Source organism: Scyliorhinus canicula, chromosome 10 (genome assembly GCF_902713615.1).
Source record: "Scyliorhinus canicula chromosome 10, sScyCan1.1, whole genome shotgun sequence".
NCBI lineage: Eukaryota > Metazoa > Chordata > Chondrichthyes > Carcharhiniformes > Scyliorhinidae > Scyliorhinus > Scyliorhinus canicula.
Window position 1 is genome coordinate 73,874,647 of NC_052155.1, and position 25,191 is coordinate 73,899,837.

General features: G+C 45.1%; 1 protein-coding gene across 2 annotated transcripts in view; it reads left to right on the forward strand.

The window, feature by feature from the left end:
* Positions 1–25,191, forward strand: part of myom1b (myomesin 1b) — a 204,030-nt gene that overhangs the window by 120,123 nt on the left and 58,716 nt on the right. The window contains exons 18-22 of one of the 2 annotated variants that reach the window (XM_038809187.1): positions 4,546–5,004; positions 13,759–13,955; positions 15,240–15,366; positions 16,314–16,498; positions 17,099–17,213. In XM_038809187.1, the coding sequence (XP_038665115.1) occupies positions 4,546–5,004; positions 13,759–13,955; positions 15,240–15,366; positions 16,314–16,498; positions 17,099–17,213 (1,083 nt within the window). The remainder of the gene's footprint in view (positions 1–4,545; positions 5,005–13,758; positions 13,956–15,239; positions 15,367–16,313; positions 16,499–17,098; positions 17,214–25,191) is intronic. The other variant, XM_038809188.1, reaches the window with a different exon arrangement.

Sequence of the window (25,191 nt, forward strand, 5' to 3'; positions counted from 1 at the left end):
AGTAGCCTCCTTGTATCCTCCCACCTGGAGCCTATCTGACCTAAACATCTCTCACAAGACAGAACTATTCTGCAGCTTGTTTCTTGGCGAATAGGTCTTGTGGTTTCAATGTTGCACAATTCCTTCTTTTATCCCTTTGTACTTCATTGTTTACAACTTGGTTGATTGAGAACTCTTGGTTTGTACTCATTGGAGTTTAGAAGGAATCGGGGGCGATCTTATTGCGACTCAAAGGATACTGAGAGGTCTAAATATAGTGGACGTGGAGAGGATGTTTCCACTAGTAGGAAAGACTAGAGCCTGAGGGCACAGCCTCAGACTGAAGGGGCGATCCTTTGAAACGGAGATGAGGAGGAGTTTCTTCAGCTAGAGGGTGGTGAATCTGTGGAACTCTTTGCCACAAAAGGCCGTGGAGGCTAAATCACTGAGTGAATTAAGACAAAGATAGATAGGTTCTTGATTAATAAGGGGATCAGGGGTTATGGGAAGAAGGCGCGAGAATGGGGATGAGAAATATATCAGGCATGATTGAATCGTGGAGCAGACCCATGGGCTAAAATGTTTAATTCTGCTCTTATGTCTTGTGGTCTTACATTAAATTTCAAACCTCATTGACTTTTACAAACCTCTTGATTGACAGCTGAAGGCTATCTCAAAGGAGGGTTAGCTTTGTTTGTTTTTATAGAACTTAATGGGCCAGTCACTCAGAAGTGCTTCCTCTTTTGAGCAGGTGTCCTGACTGACCGCATTTTTTCTGTAGTGTATATTTTTCTAATCTGCAGTGCTTCTTAGAAAGACTAGGTGCTCTGACTGAACGCTTTATTTTCATGATGGATTTTTTCTACTCTGAAGTGCTTCCTAGAAAGAGCAGGTTCTCTGTCTGACGGCAATTTTGTAGACTGGATCTTTCTTAACCTCTGATGCCAGAACAGCATTCCTCCACTGGAGGTACATTTCTACCATAGAAGCAGCTGGCACCACTCAGCCATTAAAGTACAAGGGTTCCTCAATGAGGACCTCCTTGCAGCAGTTGAATTCTTTGGATAGATGTGATGACCATGCCGGGGGCTCGGAGGCCTTAGCACACTGGGCTAAATCGCTGGCTATTAAAGCAGACCAAGGCAGGCCAGCAGCACGGTTCAATTCCCATACCAGCCTCCCTGAACAGGCACCAGAATGTGGTGACTAGGGGCTTTACACAGTAACTTCATTGTAGCCTACTCGTGACCATAAGCGGTTTTAATTTTCATTTCATTTCATCTGTTGGGTGGTCAGGAACATGGCTGGACAGTGCCAGGTTGACACTGCCAAGGGTGGGGCCTGAGGGGTGTTCTTGAAGAACGGGGCCTTTGGTGGCCCTATCGTGGGGTGGCGCTCACTTGGGGGTAGGGTCTGCTGATAGCGATGGAGGAGTGGGTTGGGCGCTGTAAGGTTATTCTGAGATTGGGGTGCCCACACATCACATTTTGGTTGTGAATCACCCCAGCTCCAAAAAACTGATGAAGTGTGGGAATATCACGATGGGAATCGTGCTGACACTTCCACACTGATTTTCCTGCCCAAAATGACATTTAGGGCGGAAACCTACCAGAATTTGGCAATGTGTCAGGCTCAGCCAGAGCACTGGCTTGTAACTCTCCAGTTGTATAGACCAGTTTTCTCACAGAATCTTGAGCTTCTTTGCCAAAAAAAATGAGTGTGTGTGTGTGGTTTACGCAATCACTCTGGCAGGCCTGGGCTTCAGAGAGGCCAGGTACCAGCTCTAAAGAAATTGGGGTGCAATCTTTAAAGGGTGTCTCGATCAATGCTGCAACCTTACAGCCCCCAGCCCCAATCACAGAGGTATTGGGGGCTCTTACACCCTGCCCAGCATTCATCCTCAGCAAACCCATCCCCCACGCACCAATAATCATCCTCAATCCTCCAACCATCAACGATCCTAGCCGGTACTCCTCACACCCCCTCAGTGGCCGCCTCCGCCCCCCCCCCCCCCCCCCCCCAGCCTGCTGGCTTTACCCTGCTCTCTACCCCCCCCCCCCCCCCCCACCCTCCCCACAACCTTTCCTCCCTTCTCATTTTTTGTTTTCCTTGAACTTCTGTTTTCCTGTTCCTTCCTGCAGACGCTCTGGTAGGTGCGCCGTGGCCTCCTCCTTCGCTATACCTCTGTACACCAGCCTATTAGCTAGTACAGTGGCTCCCCTAAATGATCGAATTCCCCCAAAAAACTCAGTTTACCTCTCTCCCTATCACCACTTTGTGTGTTCGCCCCTGCTCCTTTTGGATTCTTCAAGCCTGTGCTGCATTCATTACCCTCTACTGCTATTTCCCGGGCTATGTTTCCAAAGTTTGGTGGGATAGAGCATGCCAAACCGCACATCGCTTTTGTACAGTATGGATTTGGCCACATTGATTTCTGCCCAACACTTAGCCAGGTCTGCTCCAATGTCTTGGTATGAGCGGATGGAATGTCCTTCCCATTTGAATACCTTCATGTTTTACGCCCACCATAGGATCCGCTCTTTATGTTAGTACCTGTGGAATCACACAATCATCACCCGTGATGGCTCCCCAGCCTTGGGCCGCTGCCGAAGCAATCTGTGGGCACTGTCTAACTCTAGGAGCTTGGCAAAGCCCACCTCGCAAATCAGCTTGCTGAGCATCACGGCCACATAGTCCATTGCGTTCCACCCCTCCATGCCCTCTGGCTGCCCCATGATACGCAGGTTTTGCTGAAGTGATCGGTTCTCCTGATCGTCGATTTTCTCCTTCAGCCCTTTACCTTCCTGACCAATCTCGTCACATTGGCTTCGGCTTCGAGGGCCGTGATCCGATCCTGCTGGTCCGTGGTGGCTTTCTCAAGGTCCCATGTCGTTGCCTCTTGGACCTCAAGCCTCCGCTACATTTTGCTCACTATTCCTCATGGGGGCTGTCCCGGCCTCAACTGCCACCTCCACGGCCGCTGTGAGGTCGTCCTTCATTGCCTCTCTGTGCTTTTAGAGCTCGCAGGTGATGAGACCCATCATTTTCTCTATCAGTGCATGGGTCTGCACTTGAAAGGCCGTAGGACCATCCGTCGTCATTTCTTTGCCGCCACGCAGGCTCAGAGGCTGAGGTTTTCCTCTACTCCTCTTTGGAAGTTTTTTGGCTGAGTTGCTGGTTCTTTGGTACTTTGGGCGGCATTGCAGTTGATGGGGCGGGGGGGTGGGTTTGACTTGGGGGATTTTTCATTTTGTTGGTGCTCGCTTGTTGGGGTTAAAGGGCCTTAACCAGGGTTTCTAAACGAGAGCCAACTTTTGTGTGACCGCTCAGCTCATGGCCACCACCAGAAGTCCATACCTGGTGCTTTCTTCCTGTTATTCCAGTGATCTCAGTGAACCACATTCTTTTTACTTTCACTGAACTACGATTGCTGCCTTTCCCCTGCTGATCTATGGTAAAGGGATCTAGATGAGCGAGCAAGCAAGAGAGTGCAGCACAGCTAGAGTCAGTGTTTTTGTGGAGAGCAATGGAAATCCAAGGTAGCACTGGAGGGTAAGGAACCATCAGGGTATTAAAAGTGAGCATGTGTTTGGACTGAGTATGATGTTTTCCTACATTGAAGACATTTAAGTGCAAGTTGTTACTATTGCTGCAAATATATTTTTCATGTTGGCCGAAGGGTGGCAGAGAATGAATTACACAGTGTGGGAAGTTATGATAGTGTGGACTAACTGGAAGGGTTGTATCTGTAGCGCAGGCTGTTGATTTTGTGTGGATAAAAGGGGAAGACACTGGGTGATGGGGTTGGGTGCTTTATGTGTAAGCGTGTAACATTTTGTCAATTATTGTATTTGTGATTCTGTGATGAAGTTTATTTTTAAACGTTTGCAGTGGGGTGGAGGAGAAGCTATGTCAATGGATCCATCTTAATGAATTGTTTATGCGACAGAACAATTAGGCAGAAGTTCTTTTGGAAAGAGAAAAGTTCTGTGCCGTAAGATTGGTGAATCATGAAAGTAGAAAAACATTTTGAAAGGAAAAACCCAGTCATTTGACCAATGAGGAAAAAATAAAATGAGGGAAATTCAAACAATTAAGCTGAAAATGATGCTCATGGTAACTCCTGGATTCAGAAGATGAAAATATTTACTGTAGTCACAAACCGTTTCAATTTATGAAAAGAAAGACATGTTTATAGGTTTTCTTATTAAAAACATGTGAATGGTATTAAAAACATGTGAACGCTCTGTTTAACACATGCCAGGACAAAACTTTTGCTTGCGTAAAATTTCATACTCTTCTACTTTCTAATGTGCAATGCTATGTGTTAGTGGTCAGAGCATTGTGTTTCGATCCATTATAGGAACTGATGCATCTTGTTCATTGTTTTGAGCTTTGCTTGTTGCTCTATTAAATGTTGAGCAAAACATGCTTTTGTACCTCTTTCCTTGTTCTTTGTGTGACGTGTTTGTCTTCATTGCTTCATCCTTGGAAAAATGGAGTATATCTTGTTGCACAATCAGATCTGTTCATGAATGCCTGATTAATTACTTTATTTAACTCTAGGAGGAGGAGTGCCTCATGGTGTGTTTCCTGAACAAAGTGGTAACACTGGTGGACTAACAGAAAGACGTGCACGCTGGGATGGCAAGCATGAGGCATCTCAGCCCGCACGTGACACATTACTAAGTTGTGATGCAGTGCTTAACAGACACCCGCTACCCACTGGCTATGATAATTTGCCATGCGTAGAACCACTTACACCAGAGGAGGTAAATGCAGAACGGACAAGCAAGTCTAATCACCGAAGTCGAAAGGTACAAGACTTGTACGAGGAGGTCCCAAAGAATAAAGATAAGCATGAGAAGGGCCCACAAGACAAACATGAGGAGGGTCCAAAGATAGAAGATAAGCAGGAGGAGGGCCCAAAGGTACAAGATATGCACAAGAAGGGTTCTCAGGTACAAGATAAACATGAGAAGGGCCCTAAAGTACAAGATATGCACGAGAACAAGGATAACCTAGGTGAGAAATCAGGGAAACAATATTAAAATTAAACACAAGGAGGTGGAGTCATATTCTGTGAAGAACCTATCTGGTCTCAGTGAATGTGATTAATGTTTAACTGTTAGGGAGGTTTCATTGATGGTAACAAAAAGCTATTTACCTTATAACACCTCTCACACCAACGGAAGTCTCCAAATACTTCAATATAATAATAATATTATACAAGGAGCAAGAAGCACTTTAACCAGAGGTAGGAATAAATTGGAGGCGGAACCAAAGCATGGTTTAAGAAATACATTTTAGAAGACTTTGAAAGGAAGAGGAAGAGACATCTAAGTTACTTGTTTTTATACAGCATTTCAGGGAGTAAGGGCGTAACAGTGGAAAGATTGTACTCTGACGTTCAATTGGAACTTGAACGGTGTGTATGTCTGTGTGTGTGTGTCTGTGTACTGAATAATGTGATCACAGCTGCTTTGTTGGGAATGAACAGTTCAACCAGAAAGATAGTTGAACAGGTTATTTTTTTAAATTTATGCTACTTGGAAATTGCTGCCATTCATGGGGACCACAAGCTGCAGTTGTGATTCTCAGTCAGGTATCATTCCTCATGGCATTACTTTCAGAATCCCATTAAAAGCAAAGCTACATGAAAGATACTTCAGCATTTCATTTGATAAGACCATTTCATGTCCAATGTTAATTATTTTTATTTGTTCTTTGGATGTGGGAAAAGCAATATTCGTTGCACGCACCTGGTTGTCCTAAGAGGATAATGTCAGTCACGAAATATGAGATGCAAGAAATATGTAAACGGTGAAGTCTGTATAAGACTTAAGAAAGAAGTAGACAGGTTAGCAGAATGGGTAAGCAGGTGACAACCGAACAACTTTAAAAAAAAAAATATTTCTATTGGCATTTCCCATATTTATAAACAGTTGTGTATATATACGCATCACATTTTTCTCGCCCGCGCTAATTTCCTTCATTATACAGAGAGGTTTAATTTGTCCTTTGTTTAACTGACTCTATGTGCATTTCATTGCCCTCTGGATCGGTCTATGATTCCTCCATCTTCTCCATGGCCCCCCCCCCCCCCCCCCCCCCCCCGGCTTCGGCCGTGCTTTTCTTTTATTTTCTGGACAAAATGGGAAAAAACAAGGGTGGAGGTAGCCCCCCCCTCCCCCATCGCTCGTGGTTTCCCCACCTTCCTTCCGCCTCCCCCACACCCCGGGTTGCGCAGTCTTTTGGTACCGCATCTATCTTGGTGTTTTAAAAAAAAATACTTATTAGGTTACTCCTCGTTGTTGGCCTCGAACAGGTTTTGGAACAAACCGACAAACTGCCCCCAAGTATCCAGGAAGCCTTCCTCTGACCCTCGGGTGGTGTACTTAATCTTCTCCAGGTGGAGAAATTCCGAAAGGTCAGCGAGCCAGTCTGCAGCTGTGGGTGGTGCTGCCGATCGCCAGCCGAGCAGGATTGTCCGGTGTGCGATTAGGGAAGTGAAAGCGACGGCGTTGGCCCCCTTCCCCATGTGTACCTCTGGCTGCTCTGATACCCTGAAGATTGCCACTATTGGGCATGGCTTCACCCTCGCCCCCACAACCTTGGACATTGGCTCGGAGAAGGCTGTCCAGAACCCAGCAAGCTTGGGGCAAGCACAAAACATGTGGGTGTGGTTGGCCGGGCCCCTCTGGCACAGCTCACATTTGTCCCCCACGTCCGGGAAGAACCTGCTCATTCAGGTTCTGGTCAGGTGTGCTCTTTGCACCACTTTGAGCTGCATTAGGCTTAGCCTTGCGCAGGAGGAGGTGGAGTTCACCCTGCTCAGTGCTTCGCTCCAGACTCCCCATCCTACCCCTGTCCCCAGTTCGTCCTCCCATTTTTGACTGGTCTTGTCCAGTAGCTGTCCATATATTTTCCCACATAGCCCTCCCTTCTCGATGCTTGTGCCTATCAGGTCCTCTAGTGTGGTTTCTGGGGCCCCGGGGTACCCTACTGTCTCTTTGTGGAGGAAGTGTTTTATTCGGAGGTGTCTCATTTCCTGTCCTTTTACTAGCCTCCACTTCCTCGTCATTTTGTCTACTGTCTCCAGTCTGTGTCCTATGTAGAAGTCCCCGACCATCAGTGTGCCCCCGTCCCCCCTCCATCTTTTGAAGGTGGTATCCAGCATGGCTGGGGGGGGGGGGGGGGGGATCTGTGATTGCCGCATATGGGAGCCATGGGGAACATTTTGGTTATCCCAAAGTGTTGTCTCAGCTGGGTCCACGTTCTCAGCATGGCCGCTACCACTGGGCTCGTTGTGTATCTTGTTGAGGAGGATGGGAGCGCTGCTGTGGCCAGGGCCCGGAGGGTCGTTCCATTAAAGCATGCCTCCTCCATTTGTACCCAATCTGTGTCGGGTTCTTGTACCCATCCCCTCACTCTTTCTGCCGTTGCTGCCCAGTGGTAGTATTGTAGGTTTGGTAAGGCCAAGCCCCCTTTGATTTTCCTTCTTTACAGTGTCTGTTTGGGAATATTCGGGTTCTTACACCCCCACAAAACGCCATGATTAGACTGTCTACGTTTTGGAAAAGGCCTTGGGGATGAAGAGCGGAATGGATCTAAACAGGAAGAGGAACCTTGTCAGTACGTTCAACTTGATCGTCTGCACTCTCCCCACCAGGGAGAGTGGGAGTGAGCCTCACCTTTGAAGGTCTCTTCTTACTTCCTCCACCAGGCTGGTCAGGTTCCACTTGTGGATCTGTGTCCAGTCTCTGGATATCTGGATCCCCAGGTAACGGAATCTGTTTTGGGCTGTTGTGAACGGGAACCCCTCCAGCTCTCTCCCTCCCCCATTTGGGTTCACTGGGAATGCCTCGCTTTTGCCCAGGTTAAGTTTGTATCCCGAGAAGGTTCCAAACTCTTTCAGTATTTGCAGTATTGCCTTCAGTCCCTCATGTGGCTTCGAGACATAGAGGAGCAGGTCATCTGCATCGAGTGAGATTCTGCGCTCTCTGTCTCCTCTCCGGATTCCCTTCCAGCTTTCCGCGTCCCGCAGGATTATCGCCAGGGGTTCGATCGCTAGCACGAACAAGAGTGGGGACAGGGGGCAGCCCTGTCTTGTTCCTCTCTGCAGCTGAAGTAATAACCAAACAACTTAATGTGATTACAAAAAACAATAAGAAGTCTTACAACACCAGGTTAAAGTCCAACAGGTTTATTTGGAAGCAGTAGCTTTCGGAGCATAGCTCCTTCATCAGGTGCGTGAAGAGATAGGTTACACAACCACATATATGGACAAAGTTAATGATGCAAGATAATATTTTGAATGCAAGCCTTTGCAGGTAATTAAGTCTTTACAGGTCCAGATGGTGCGACTGGAGAGAGGGATAATCACAGATTAAAGAGGTGTGAATTGTCTCAAGCCAGGACAATTGGTAGGATTTCGCAAGCCCAGGCCAGATGGTGGGAGGTTAAATGTAGTGAGACGTGAATCCAAGATCCCGGTTGAGGCCCTACTCATGCGTACGGAACTTGGCTATCAGTTTCTGCTCAGCGATTCTGCATTGTCATGCATCCTGAAGGCCACTTGGAGAACGCTTACCCGAAGATCAGAGGCTGAATGCCCTTGACTGCTGAAGTACTCCCCGACTGGAAGGGAACATTCCTGCCTGATAATTCTTGCGCAATGTCCGTTCATCCGTTGTCGCAGCGTCTGCTTGGTCTCGCCACCATTACACATGCGAACACTACCCACCAGGTACGGGGTACATACTCGTGCGACTCGGCCAACATTATCTACCTCATATGCTGCAGGAAACGATGTTCCGAGGCGTGGTACATTGGTGAGACCATGCAGACGCTGCAACAACTGATGAACAGACATCGCGTGACAATCACCAGGCAGGAATGTTCCCTTCCAGTCATGGGAACACTTCAGCAGTCGAGGGCATTCAGCCTCTGATCTCTGGGTAAGCATTCTCCAAGGTGGCCTTCAGTACTCACAACAGCGCAGAATCGCCGAGCAGAAACTGATAGCCAAGTTCCGCACACATGAGTAAGGGCTCAATCGGGACCTTGGATTCATGACTCACTCTACTCACCCCCCCCCCCCCCCCAACCATCTGGCCTGGGTGTGCAAAATCCTACTAACTGTCCTGGCTTGAGGCAATTCACACCTCTTTAACCTGTGATTATCCCTCTCCCCATTCGCACCATCTGGACCTGTAAAGACTTAGTTACCTGCAAAGATTCGCATTCAAAGTATCATCTTGCATCATTGGCTTTGTCTATACATGTGTTTGTGTAACCCACCTCTTCATTCCCCTGATGAAGGAGCTAGGCTCCGAAAGCTAGTGATTCGAAACAAACCTGTTGGACTTTAACCTGGTGTTGCATGACTTCTTACTGTGCTCACCCCAGCCCAGCACCAGCATCTCCACATTAAAAAAAAGAAGGAATGGGATTACATACTTATACAAAGACACTGAAAGATGTGAATGAACATATAGTTCCTTACATGTGTTAGTGCAAAACGTTCAAGCCTTTGGAAAAGGAAATTTAATTTAGAATTTTATAGTTTGGGGCATGGCACGCAAAAGTAACAAAGCAATGATTTTTTAAAAAACAAACATTAGCTCAACACAATCAAAGTTACATGTACAATTCTAGGCATAGAAAGTGAACATACACCTCAATATTTTTAATTAATAAAGACATTTTGCTTTATAATCATTGAAATTAATTGAAGGGTAAATGCTAATAAATAACTTTCCTTTTAATTTAGTGATATGGATTAGTATGATTCACTTCCAGGGAGATAGTTAGACAGTTTCTGTAATTCATACCATTCAGCAAAGGAAATGAAAGCAGATTGTGGGTCTGAATCCTGATCATGGCTGAAATTACAGACTGAAGAACTATATATGCAATAAGTTTTAACCAAATGGGTTTAGCTTCTCATCTTGGGGACTAATTCAAATTCTATTTGTATCATCTTTTAATGACGTAATTCTTATTCACTTCTCCTATTCTCATTAATTTACATTGGCTCACGATTGTCCTGATTCAACAATGCTTCGAATTTAAAGTTCTCATCCTTCTTTTCAAATCCCTCCTTGGCTCCACCATGGGACCCGGCCTAGGATCACAATCTATGTGGAGTTTGCACTTTTTCCCTGTGTCTGCGGGGTTTTTTCCTGGGTGCTCCGGTTTCCTCCCACAGTCAAATGATGTGCAGGTTAGGTGGATTGGCCATAATGAAAATTGCCCCTTAGTATCCAGGGATGTGCAAATTAGATGGGATTATGGGGTTACAGGGATGGAGTGCGGGAGTGGACCTAGATAGGGTGCTCTTTCAGTGGATCAGTGCAGACTTGATGGGCCAAATGGCCTCCTTCTACACTGTAGGGATTCTGTGACCTAAGTTCTGGAGTTCCATCCCAAAATTTTCCATCTCTCTCTCCTCCTTTAACACTCTCTTTAAAACTATCCTTCTGATCAAATGTTTAGTCACCTGTCCTAACAGCTCCTTCTTTGCAACACTGGCAATTAATAAAAATCTGATGACATTCCTGTGAAACATCTTTGGATGTTTGAGTACCTTAAATATGTAATTATTCAGATTAAATAGAATTTTCTTCTTTTGTTCTAGCACCGAGTATCAAATTTATTGTGGGATTTCTGACTTAAAGCATGAAGCCAGGCATTTAAAGAACTAAATAAACCGTCTAATGGATATACACTTTTCAGTTAGGAATAATTCACCCATGGCTGTGCACATTAATTCAATTCCTTTAAGACCTACAGTTTAAATAAAACTATTCGAAAATGGAAAAGATAAATAAAAAGATGATAATGTTCGTTGGATTTGTTTAATAATTGTATGTTCTGCTAGTGAATATATATATATTTTTATGGTGTGGATGTTAGTTTCACTATCCAGCAATGTGGCAACTTACCAATATGTCTCTAAGCTTAGTCCAATTCTTTTTGGAAGATGTCAAGCATTGACAATGCATTATCGATGTTCGTTCACTTGTGTGAAACACCTTTGCAACTCATAAACACAATATAGTGACTTGGTACCGTTTGAGCAAATGATTCTAACACACTCTCACCAGTGTGACAGCCTTGATCAATATATGTCATAGTTTCAAATCTATAGATTTTCCTTGAATATGATTGTTTTCCTCTAATTTGCAAAATGTCAGTTTTTCTTCTTTCAATATCCTATCTTATATTTTACCATGCCCTTTCTTCCAACCATGGCCCTGGCACTCAGTAACTGCCTGGTGGGAGAGGACAGTGAACAACACTGGATGTTTCACAATATAATATGCCCTCATGTTTTGTGGAGATGTACAGAGGCTCCATTCTGACACACTATGGCACTTTTAAACTGGAAAATTCACAACATATTTGAGCCATAGGTGTGAACGTGGGTATTAACTCTCATTTTAAAATGAGTTTAAGCCTCCTTTAAAAGAGACAGAGCAGTCACACGGCTCGGCATTCTATAGCTAATATTGCGAACAATAAAGATCACAACCGTCTTGATATATTCATTCTTAATTTCTAAGCTGAAAGTTAAGTTTGATTCGGTACGTGATCTAATGATATCTCACTGACTTTACAGTGATTGTTAAATGTAAGAGAAATGAATGTTACCTAGGTGATAACAGGAAGCAGGGACACTATTTGGTTTAACAGCTAATTGAATAATCATTTACGGTGATTTCTCTCAAGTTACACAGTAAGTTATTCTACTCACTGAAACTATTTTACCCTATTGGAATGATTAACCGGCAGCAAGATGTAACTTCCAATCTAAGCTTGTGAAGCCTGGTTCTGGTAGGAGTATAGATTATTTTTTGCAGTCAATGTTTCCTCCTTTTCCCTTCCCTTGGTCTGAATTAATTGGCTTCTGCTCAAGTTATGCTCAAGACACTGACAGCTAGCCCCCTTGTACTTTGTGGTGTGATTTAACCAGATGGGAACAGAGTCCCGCAATGAGCGCGTTTAACTGGTCTCACAGCGCCGAGAAACACCATGATGTCTACAGGGACTCTGGTTATATTCAGGGCCTCAGCAGGCAACTCTCTGATGAGGTTGCACTTAGTCCGTTTCCGGCACTGAGGAGCTCCGCTTGCCAGAACTCGCCAACGCAGGAGAAGATCGGGCAGCCAACACCCTCCCCCGAAGTGACCCAAAACCCAAACTCACCTAAAAGGGGGTTCTCGGGGCCCCGCGCCCCACCTCACCCGCGTAGGACACCCCTGGACTCAATCCCTGGCACGGGAAAAATGCCAGCCTGGCACCTTGGCACTGGCACCCTGGCAGTGCCCCTGCCAGCTGGCAGTGCCACTGAGGCACTTTGGCAGTGCCAGCGTAGCACAGAAATAATAACACCAGGTGGCACCACCAGGGTGCCAAAGTGGCCGTGCCAGGAAGCCCAGGTGTCACCAGCGGTGCCAGGGTGTCACCCTGCACAGAGGGCAAGCACCTGGGGGCATCCAATACCCTGGGAGACTCCCACGAGTGCTATTCCATTTGTGGAGACCAACACTGAAGAGCACGCCCCAAGATCTCCGAGGGTTAGATCCCACGGCCCGCGTAGATCAGAGGAGCGCATATTGGACTGAGACTAGCTGTCTCCCTCTAATATGCAGATTTTCAAAATAGTGATCCCCCAACAATGGGTGGGATTCAGATTGTGACATTTCGCGAGATTGTGTTAGATCTTGGGAGGTCTAGCGAGCCGGGTAGTTCCTGGAACAGGGAGTCTCCTGCATCTACTGACTGTTTTGCACTGTCTTTCAGGCGCAACACGGCCTGTAGATTGCGTCCTTCATGTGTAAATGGATACAGTGTGTCAGGAAGTGAGTGCTGGGCATTAGAGAATCAAAAATCAGTACAATCTTGTTTTCATCTGACACTGGCACACAAAGGTGCTTTCCAGCAAGTGTCACAAGGCAAGAATCAAGAATTGGAACCCTTGCTGATGTTCCTTGTGTTAACGTAAAGCAGTAAGGCCAGTTTTAATGCTCCACCCGCTGCTCTGGTTAAGATCAGCTTACTCAGCACATACTGAAGATTAAATCTGTGACTTTCTAGTGGCCTATCTTTCCAGCTCAGTTACATGTTGCATTTACCAACCCATTCCAGGAAGCTCAAGAGGTGGTATATTTAATTTTTGTTTATGTTCTACCATATACCAATAACTGCACAGCACATGTCATACAAAGCCTTCAATCCTTTTTCACAATCCACTGAGAAATATTTGAAAAATATTGCACTACATGATATTAGTAATGAATGTGTTATTTCATTTGTACATACACTCTTAACAAAGCTGTTGACATAGTCATTATTAATACTGCACATTAAGATTTTAATCTATTGCTGGGGAAACATTTTGCAGGGAATAAATTGTAATGGCATTCCAGGTTGAAACCTCAAGAAAGGGACACTGCAAAGCTATTATTTCTGTTTCAGTAAAATATTCACGTTGAAAAGTGAGTGAGACAAGTTTCACTGTCATTTCTTCTCACGATTCCACTTTAATGGAAAGTTCCACAACAGTTGTAATTCGAGTCATACCAATACGTTGCATGAAAAGTCACTGTACTGATCAGACCTAAGGTTACTTCATTCATTCCTTGTAAAATACACAGAAGACTTCCTTTCTGTCAGAGCACACAAATTACTGAAATGGTCAGACTTGCGCTGAAAAGATTGAACAGTTAAGTGGAATCAAATAACAACCTCATGTACTCTATCTTCAAACAGCTCCTCCAGCTCCACCTTATGCAATTACAGTGCTTGAAAGTGTCCATGACTCTATGGTGTTAGGGTGGAAGCAACCTAAATTCCAAGGTGGCTCTGATATTATTGGCTACTTTGTGGATTATCTTGAAGTTATTGATGGTATCCCTGGAAAATGGAAAGAAGCCCATATCAAAGTTGTCAGTGATCGGGCTTACAGAGTAAGTGAAACAAGACTCGTTTCCTGAACATGTATTTAGAAATTGTAAGGGAGAACTCTCGGTTTAATATTCTGACCAAATGCAAGAATATATGTGTATATATATAGCAGTTTTATTGAAATAAGTTTTGATTTTATTCCCCACCATTTCAGGTCTCCTTTCTTTCACTTGCATCAGTTGTGCAAGAGATACTACCTGAATGGAAATAGATTGTAATTGGATACAGATGCTTAATCAGCAGTCCACATACATCTGCAGAGTTGAGCATCCCAGTGCTGGGAATGTCTGCATAGAATTAAATGGATTCTAACTTTCTCAGAATAAGTTAATCAATGTGAAATAAAAACTGTAAAGTTGGGAATACTCAGCAGGTCAGGCAGCATCAACGGAGAAACAGGACTGGTAATCCAGAAATCCAGACTAATGCTCTGAGATCCTGGGTTCGAATCCCACCGTGGCAGATGGTGAAATTTGAATTCAATAAAAAATCTAGAATTAAAAGTGACCATGAAACAAACCATTGTCCTAAAACCCATCTGGTTCACTAATGTCCTTCAGGGAAGGAAATGCCACCCTTACCTGGTCTGGCCTACATGTGGTTGACTCTGAACTGCCCCCCACTGAAATGACCTAGCAAGCCACCCAGTTCAAGGACAACTAGGGATGGGCAACAAATGCTGACCCAGCAAGCGACGCCCACATCCCAAGAACAAAGAAAACAAAATTCATCAGCCTCCACATCCTGGGGCCAGGAGTGAGTTGTCATCTTCCCAGCTCTACCAGTAAAGTCTGGGGTGGAAACAGTCAAGGTTAGCCTTTCCTACGTCAAATGAGGCCTCTAAGTGGCCAATGAAGGGGCTTAGTCTGCAGCCTAATGTGGGAAAGAGTGAAAAAGACCGTGATCGGGTGTAGGAAAAGAGTGATTAAATATTGGTAGGGATGATAGTGTCAGGCAATAGAGTGTGATATAGGGACAGGTGTAGCATAAAATGCTGCATCCAGAGGAATTATATTTGCTTACAGCAGAATAGCAAAGGCTGGAGAGAGCATGGAAAATCCGGCAAGCAAGGAGGTTTGCTATAGCCTGGAGCTTGAAACGTTAACTCTGTGCCTTTCTCCACCGATGTTGCCTGACCTGTTGTTTGTTTCCACCATTTTCCATTTTAATTTCTGATTTCAGCATTCAAAGAATTTTGCTATTGTTTTAATAATAATCAATATATCTGGTGAAGTATCTAATACTGTATTCCTCTAATGCTTGCTCTGACTGCATACTTACTACAGATTCATGACCTGAAGGAAAACATGATTTATCAGTTCCAAGTGCGTGCAGTAAACGTGGCAGGAGTTGGCCTTCCATCCCTGCCGAGTGACAAGTTTAAATGCGAAGAATGGACTATTGCTGTTCCAGGCAGGTCTACTTCCTTTCTGAAATAATATTCTTACAGTGGTGATGAAAATCATGAACGCAAGAATGAGGAACAATGTTCATTAGAAACAATTGTGCTTGGGATCAGGGAGCAAGAACAGACTGGAAGTCAGTTGATAGATCCTTGTGAGGTTGGGAGGAACTGTCCTCCTGTTCCTGATCCGACAACATCTTCAAAGAACCCCACCCCCCACCCTCCCAAGAACTTACCTTTTTGGAGAGCTAGGTCTCCAGCCTGGAGAAATGAAACTGATGTATGCCATGCATGCTCCACCCATTCCCCTTCATAAGTTGCAATCAGGGTTTTATAGGAGGCATAGGGTCCTGGTTATAATAACTAAACAGCCTCCATTTAATGGCCTACTGAAAGTTGCCTCAGGTGGAAAAGTACGTTCACTAAATTTCAAACTATTGGTTGCCCTTATGACAGATGGAGCACGCTGCTAAACATGTGATTAATTGTGGCAACAATTGATAATATAATATATCATTAAAGCATGGATAATAGTTCCTCTGGTCCCCAGTTTTCGAAAAACATGTTTATATGGCTTGTTTAGCACAGTGAGCTAAACAGCTGGCTTGTAAAGCAGAACAAGGCCAGCAGCGCGGGTTCAATTCCCGTACCAGCCTCCCCGAACAGGCGGCGGAATGTTGTAGGGGCTTTTCACAGTAACTTCATTTGAAGCCTACTTGTGACAATAAGCTATTTTAATTTATTTTCATTTATACTCGAAATATCCAGCAGAATGTAATGGGGATGTTCTTAGGGTTTAAAAAAAAATTCAGATATACAATAATTGATTAAACGACAGGATATAGTATTTAGAGAGGACCACCAAGTGGTAATGTTTGAAACATTTACTGTAAGCATTACCACCCTGTCCTGGCTGTATTTTATGTTAATTAATGCATTTTACAAACTAATGCAGGACCACCACATGACATTATGTACACTGAGGTCAGACAGAATTCACTGGTACTCCTCTGGAAAGCTCCAGTCTATACGGGTCGCAGTGAGGTGACTGGGTATTATGCTGACATCCGGGAGATTGATGCAGATGATGAAATGTGGAGAAGTGTGAATGAAAAGGAAACGTCAAAGAGATATATAAAGGTAAAAAAATTGGAATTCCTATTCTCTTAAATAATTTTGATAAACACAATTTTTCAGGTTAGGTTTGATGAAATGTACAAGCTTCGTATTATGTCAATATTTCAGTTTTACAAAGTGAAGTACATATCTATCATTAAAGGCAAAACATAATCCTCTTCTGAAGTTGATATTTCAGTTATTTTTGCAAACTCCAATCTGTATGCTATTTACTCATCACCTAGAAAGGTGCTAAATGGTCTCACTAGCCTTCAGGTAGAGAGTGCATGTTCATAATGTGCCTGTAGTGCACCATATTTGTAAAAGCCAAAACAGTGCCTATGCTGAGACAACCATTAGGATCTATGCTCAGTAACACGATAAAAGGCCCAACATGTGTTTGTGGGCCCCATTGCACAGCTGTCAGTCTTCATCCCTTAGATGCAGCTTGTTTACTGCCAAAGCCTGGGATAAAGGATGGGGAAGGACATGGGCAATAGTCGTATATGGAGAGTTGGCAAGATGTTATCTATCATATTTATTGATGAAATATTGATAAAAAGCAGCTGACAAATTAATTTGAATACTTTCAAAGTCTCACTGAAACCTTAATATTGCCACCAGGTACAAGGTCTGAAAGAAGGTGTGACCTATGTTTTCCGTGTGCGAGCTGTGAACAGGGCAGGGGTTGGAAAACCATCTGATTTAACAGAGCCAGTCATCGCAGAAACACCCCCAGGTTTGTTTTGCCATTTTACAGAAACATGTGACAAAGAAAAAATGATCTTATTCACAAAGGGCGATGATATTTTGTGGAGGCGACCAGGGCCTCTGCCATTGACAGGAGAGCTGGTGGTATTGCATTGCCTCTTTTTGAGAAGGCCCACTGCATTATGCACCAATCAGGCACTTGGCAGTCCAGCAGCGGGCCTTGCCCAGGATCAATGATCCCAGGGAGGAAAGCCCTTCCTGCCTGGAACTGCTGGCCAATCAGAGAGTGGCAGTTCAATCGAACAGCAGTGTCACTGGGGAGGCAGTGGCTGCTGTTGATATGACACTCACTTGAGGCCTCAGATTTACATTGGATGCCAGGTCAAGATGAGTGATAGCAGGGGCGAGGGTCAGGAGTGAGGATGAAGATCGGAAACAAGGGAAATGGAATGGCTCTTAGCGGCCTCCCCATTCCCTCATTCAGGCACCGAGTACCTTTAAATTAGGTACTCCCCTCTGGGCACCAGCAAACAAACCTGCCAGGGTTTGCTTGTTGTGCTGCTCGCACGGCCAACTCTCTGCCTACATGTCTGTCCTTGGTCTGCTACAATGTTCCAGTGAAGCTCAATGCAAACTGGAGGAACAACATCTCCTCTTCCGGTTAGGCACACTGCAGCCTTCCGGTCTCAATATCGAATTCAACAACTTCAGATTATTAGCTCTACCCCACCTCGACCCATTTGTTTTCATTCCATTTAATTTTAACTGTTTTTCACCAATCCTTTCTCTCTTGTCTTTCTTTATATTTATTCACCCCCCATCTTATCCACCTTTTGTTACCCTTTCTCCTCTTTGCTTCCCCCTTCCTCCCCCCCCCCCCCCCCCACATCTACAGCTGTCACAGTTTACCCTCTGATGTTAGTTTCTCTGCAGTTTGGCCTTTCACGCCTTTTGTTCTCTCTGGGGACTGCCATTAGCATTCTTTCATCTTGCTTTCTGTGGCTATGACCCCGTTTCCCTGGGTTTCTGTGGCTATGATTCATCTTTCATTCTCACTCCACAGTATAAATATTTCCCACTTTCTCTGTATTATAGCTTTGACAAAGGGCCACCTGGACTCGAAACGTTAGCTCTTTTTTTATAAATGTTTTTTATTGGGTTTTTGAACAAAGTATATTTACCATTATGTACATAGGATAAGAAACATATATATATACATATGTACATATACAGAAGAGAAGGGCACCCCAAACATGCCAAAGAAAAGAAAATAATAAATAATAAAAAGAATACAATGACAAATAAAATAGAATGACTGGTAGGATATTGTGCACCAGCTCAACAGCAGCAACTCTGTACACCTGGCAAAATTATTTACAACTCATAAGTGGCTGACTGTTTATGGGGGCGGGGGGGGGGGGGGGGGTGTGGAGGCTGGGGAGGTAAATATACATTCGGCTGCCGGAGATACAATTACAGTGGGCAATACTCCCCCCCCCCCCTCTCATGCTTTGGCTACTTTCCCCTGATTCTTGGCGACCTGGCTATTCTTCTGCTTGTTCGTTGGCCACAAACAGGTCCCGGAACAATTGCGTGAATGGCTCCCACGCTCTGTGGAAGCCGCCGTCTGACCCTCGGATGGCGAATTTGATTTTCTCCATTTGGAGAGATTCCGAGAGGTCGGACAGCCAGTCTGCAGCTTTAGATGGTGCTGCAGACCGCCAGCCAAACAGGATTCTACGGCGGGCGATCAGGGAGGCAAAGGCAAGGGCGTCCGCCCTCCTCCCCAGGAATAGATCTGGCTGGTCTGAAACCCCGAAGATCGCCACTTTCGGGCATGGCTCCACCCTCACCCCCACCACTTTGGACATTGCCTTGAAGAAGGCTGTCCAGTACCCCGCAAGTCTGGGGCAAGACCAGAACATGTGGGCGTGGTTGGCCGTGCCTCCGTGGCACCATTCACATCTATCATCCACGTCTGGGAAGAACCTACTCATACGGGTTCTTGTTAAGTGGGCTCTACGTACCACCTTTAGCTGCATCAGGCTGAGCCTTGCGCACGTGGAGTTGGAATTGACCTTATGCAGTGTTTCGCTCCAGAGTCCCCACCCTATCTCAATCCTCAGGTCCTCCTCCCATTTCTTTCTTGTTGCGTCCAGTACGGTGTCGGCCCTTTCTATCAGTCGGTCATATATGTCACTACAGTTTCCTTTAACTAGTATGTTTGCGTCCAGTAGTTCTTCCAGTAGTGTCTGTCGTGGCGGTTGTGGGTACGTCCTTGTCTCCATTCGTAGGAAGTTTTTGAACTGTAGATACATTAGCTCGATCCCCCTGGCTAGCTGGAATTTCTCTGTCAGTTCGCCCAATGTTGTGATCCTGCCATCCATGTATAGGTCCCTGACTGTCAGTGTCCCTATGTCCTGCCCCCACCTTTTGTAGATGGGGTCAGTCAATGCTGGTGTGAACCTATAGTTGTTGCAGATGGGAGCCTTGTCCGACATTTTGTTCAGGCCAAATTGCTGCCGCAGTTGGTTCCAGGATTGGAGGGTGGCTGTCACCACTGGGCTGCTGGAGTGTTTTTTGAGTGGGGATGGGAGTGCTGCCGTGGCGAGGGCCCAGAGGAGGTCCCCATGCAGGAAGCCTCCTCCGCACGTACCCACCCGGCTTCTGGCTCCTTGGTCCATCCCCCATTCGCTTGAAACGTTTGCTCTTTTCTCTCCCTTCAGATGCTGCCAGACCTGCTGAGATTTTCCAGCATTTTCTTTTTGGTCTCTGCCCACTGTTGTTTTTATATCATTAATTGGCCACTTAAGGGTCTCAATTGGCATGGGGTGAGATGGCCATCCATGGGCCTCTGCACCATGCACTTAATCCGTATTGTCCCCACCCATCACCCTCAAAGCAAGAGCTTGGTTGAAGTTAAATAATAAGCAAGTTTTGGTTTTAACTGTCACTTTACAGTTGCTTCTGTAAAGTAAAGCAGATTATTGATTTGGACCTGGCCTCACCTTATTCAAGTGCTATTGGCTTGCCTGCTTACAGAAGTGCAGTTGGAAGCAAATGGGGAAGACACAATATTCAGTTATGATCATTTTTTTGCCCCAAGTGCCAATATTCTATGATTTGATATCGAGCAATACACGTTCCTCAACATATGATACAGACTGACCGGTACCACTAAACCGAAGAAAGTATTTAACACAAGTCCAAATATTATAACACTCTGTTTGTGTTGAGTTAGCTGATTCCCAGCTGTGGCAGCAATTAGGTATTGCAATTAACCCGAATGTCCAGAAGAAATTTGATCAGGGTTCTTCACCTGATAGTGATCCAGTTGAAATAATTCTGTGTGCAAGCCAGGTTCAGTTCTGATACCCTGTGAGGTTAAGTAGCTTACTGGCACTATCCAGTCTCTCACTTGAAGAGTATTTACTTCGGTAAGGTATCAGACGCTGCCTCGGACTTCAGGAATTAAGCCAAGCATGAATCAAATGTCTTATGCATTGATAATTCCCTGCTTTGTCCAAAAGCACTAAGGCTAGTTATAGCAGTCTTAACTGCAGTCTAACTCAGGCCATCTTAGCTCGCACAGCCCTATGGTCGGACTTTCCATTTTGATTTGGGATCCCACATTTGACCATGTGCAAGTCCCAACCTTGTTAAGAGCTCAACTTGACATTGTTCAGCCAATTCTGACAGAGAGCAGGCTCACCTTCCAATTAAAGATAGCGGTAGGTGGACCTTGGAGCTAGATGGCCAATAAAAGTCCTTTGGAGCTAGATGGCCAATAGAAGGTTCTCTGGAGCTAAATGTCCAATAGGAGGTCCTTTGGAGCTAGATGGCCAATAGGAGGTCCTTTGGAGCTAGATAGCTAATCGAAGGCACTAAAGCAGCTGCAGCTTGCATTTGGGTAAATGAGTGAGAGGCACCTCCATCTTTGGATACCATCTTAGCACTTAAAATATTTGAAGTAAGAAATGGCCACAGCTCTTCAACCACTATTGTGGAGGGGTTGCTCCCAGAGGGTGACCCGCAGCCGCATCTATGGCTTGGTTGATGGGATGGGGCGGTAGCCTTAACGGCACTCTGGAGCATGTGATGTTCTTGGGTAGAATCAGTAAGATTCAAAAAGAATCATAATCAAAACTGCACTTGCTGTTCTCCTTCTATTTGTACAATTATGTATGGTTGCCTTAAGTGGACAAAATGCACAATACAACTTTCAATGCATGACAGAGCACTTGTTTCTCGGTCTTCTCCTGGGAGGCCACTTCCTGGCAGTTACTGTGCTCCCAACACTGGATTGGTGCTGTCGGGGGTGCTATCACCTTCTGATTAATGGGCTTCCTGGAAATAGCTCAATAGTGGGAACGGCCAACAATAGGAAATTACGCCCACCCACCTTTGTTCCCACCCAAATTGGCTTTTGAAAATCCAGCGAAGGCGTGATTTCCATGAATTTAAATACATTTTAATATAATTGAAGGGCTTAATGCCATAGCATCTGCCCATGATGTATTCTCCTCCCTGATGGTGTGACGTTACACTGGCATGAATCACTACAGGCTTTCAAAAGCAAAGACCAGCCGTGATGACCATTTTGAGGGTCTGGAGGTGCCTGGAGGCCATGGGAGCTGAGGGACAAGGCGAGGCATTGCCCCTGGCATAGGGAGTATGGCACAGGGGTACCTCATATCCATTTGGGGGGGCTGGGATTCCCTTTATTTGTGGTGTAGAGGGAAGAGCTCTGATGCCCGTGATGGGGTGGGTGCCGCAATATTGGTGCTGTTGTGGGGGGGGGATCCAACCTCCATGGGAAATGGTCCTGATCTCTCTGGGAGGAGGAGGTGGCTGTAACTTGGAGATCGCGAAGCCCTTTAAAAATGGTGCCCTGATGTCAGAATCCTGGCTGTGTGATCCTCACCAGAATTTTGAAACTACACAGTGCCATCAGATCAAACGAGAAAAGGCATGTGTGGTGATATGCCCGTGAAATGTATTGCACAACAGAAAAGTCGCACATAGAATAGTTCCAGGAGAGTTCATGGAACTCAAATAGTAACCTAGTCTGTATAATATTTTGTTTGTTGTCTTTCCACATGTTCATCAATAAATCATCATTCTAGTTAAGTCACCAGATATTCTGTGTGCATCATTGCAACAGCAAGGTCACAGAACACAACATGGTACCAGGCATTTTGAATATTTAAAGGTAGCAGCTGAAAAGACGAGGCAAAACCATCCGAAGAACAAAAAAGGAAAAGATTCTTCCACTGACCTGGTGAACTACAGCCATTGGTGACTCAACGCAATAAGCAACAGTGAAGTTTGAGATAGAAGGTTGAAAGGCACCTTACCAGCTTCAAGTTCTGGGTAACATAGACACAAACTGGCGTGTTTTCAAACAGAAGTTTAAGCTCGATGTTTCAGCCCTTGGCCTGCAGGCACAGCCTAACGAGAGGCGCACTGCATTGCTGCTCAAGGTGCCAGGCCCACAAGCAATCAAAACCTAAAATACTTTCACTTTTCATAGCGAGGAGGACAGCAAGAGCTACTATGAGGTGATAAAGTATTTCGATCGGCATTGCTCTCCGAAAAAAGAAGAAACATTTGAAAGATACATTTTTGTGTAGGTGTACCCAGAAACCAGGCAATTTTTTTTGACAGCTTTGTCACCGACTTGAGGCTGTAGGTCCAGTCCTGCAATTTCAGCAATCTAAAATCATCGATGATCCGTGACTAAATAGTATTTGGCATATCGAAAGATAAGCTGCATGAGAGATTGTTATGGGAAAAAGAACTGAAATTGGAAAATGCGATTAAGATTTGCCATACGAGTGAGTTGGCTGCACAGCAGATCAGCGCACTCAGTTTGAAACATTTTGGCACCAACATGGAAGAGGAAGCCAGCGCCATCAGCACTGTGATGCAGTTTAATAGAAAATGTGGTCTCAGTGCAGGCAGCCATTTTAAGTGGCTGACTGGAGCCACCACCTTATGACAGAAATGTGGCAATCATCATGGCCCACGACAATGTCCAGCATATGGAAAAGTATGTTCCAGGTGTGGCCGAACAAATATTTTTGCGAAACAATGTTTATTGCAGCCTACAGTGGACTTAACAGGGTCAGTCAGTGCAATTGATGCGATGCCCCTTGAAGAATTATTTTTCATTGATCTAATTTCAACCAAAGACATGATGAGTCCGAATATAAAGAAGGAAGATGTCTTAATGACCAGTTAGAATAACAGTGATGATCCAGCTGATACCGTTGAAAACAGATGGACAATCCCAGTGATGCTGAACGGCACACTGATAAAATGCAAGCTCGACATGGGAGCGAGGGCAAACCTCCTCAGTCTGTGTGATTTGCACGTGCTGCGAGTTCCACAAAAGTCGAAAGTCAACCAAGACTGCTGATAGACTACGGTGTGAATGAGATTGAGACGCTGGGGGTATGTGAACTCCAAGTATGGGTACACAACAGAAGTCACATCATTCCATTTCCATTGTGGACATAACACGGGAGTATATCATAGGGGCAGATGCATGTGAGGCCCTGAAGCTAGTTGAGCGGCTGTGCATCCCTGTCAGCGAGATTACTGCAACTCGCAACTAGATACAGTGATGCAAATATCCAATGAGATACAAGCGATAGTGAAAGTGGAGGAAGACCAACCAGAGTCAGAGATGGAGGATCCAAAGGACACCTCAGTGTTCTAGTTAGCGGTCTTCGAAAATGAGTATATGCTCAGTGACTTGCTGAGCCCATCCTGCAGCATCTAGAAGATGTTGCCGTAAAGTTCTCAAATCTGGGACAGTCAATGCGCTTCACTCTGGAGTTCAAGTTTGAACCGAATGCGTAATTCACAAATGAGGTGCTCGCAAAGACATACCAGATGGAATCGCGGCCTGATGGGTCAGGCTTCTTCGTATTTCCAATCACGGGGTGCACAGGCTGCCACATCAACTGGAAGAAAGAAAAAAACGTCACACTGAAAACCATTAAAATGAAGCAGTTGCATAAGGATCAGCCTACTCGTAAAGCAGTCATGGAAACTATACTAAATGACTCTTTTTTTCAACTTCTTCACTCCTCCTGAGGTTCCAGAGCATGGGGTGTTAGATGGAATCTCTGCAGCAAGACTCGCTGTTGACATGAAAATAGGTCAATTCCTGCATGAACACATAATTCTACGAGCAGTGCGCGGAAGAGGATGATGATGATGCTGAATACGATGATGATCATTATGGTGATGGAAACTACGACGACCATGATTACAATGAGGAAAGTGAATACTTGGATGATGAGCCGGTAGGTGACGACAGTGAACCGCCATTCCACTGGTTTGGCGGGAATGACGAGGTGATCACAAGGGATGCCCAGTTTTCGCAGGACACCGAGAAGTGTGAAAGCCCTGAGATGGCATACGCAGAGACTGAAAGTAAGATTGCGGTAGCAGACACCTTGGAGGAAAACAGCTCAGCTGCGAACAAACTAATATAATACCCATTTTCGAGAAACTGGCTCCAAAAGCAGAGATGAATCATCTCAGGCCTTTGAAATGATTCCAGTAGTGGACTCCCCAATACTCAAGGTCACTCCACCGAAAGATGAGTTAGAGGAGCAGATGGCTGTATCTATATGCAATTCCCCAACGACAGATGATATGATGTCATGTTACCAGACATGGATGTATCTATATGCAGTTCCACGACTTAGGATGATACACATATATTACAAGACGAGGATGAGCCATTATTTAATTCTTCAAAAAAAGATGACCTATCCATTGTCATTTTGAGTGACGAGGAGCCATTACTTGGGGCTCAAACACAGGATGTAGGGACAGCACCTAACGTTGGAGATGTGGATCCAACCCAGACACCAGAGTGCGAGGCTCTGCAGCCAGCTGCTGAAGGTGCAGACTTGACCATGACCGCACAGTCCCTCAGAAGTATGCCAACACGAGATGTCTCAGCAGACGATCCACAAACGACGCTC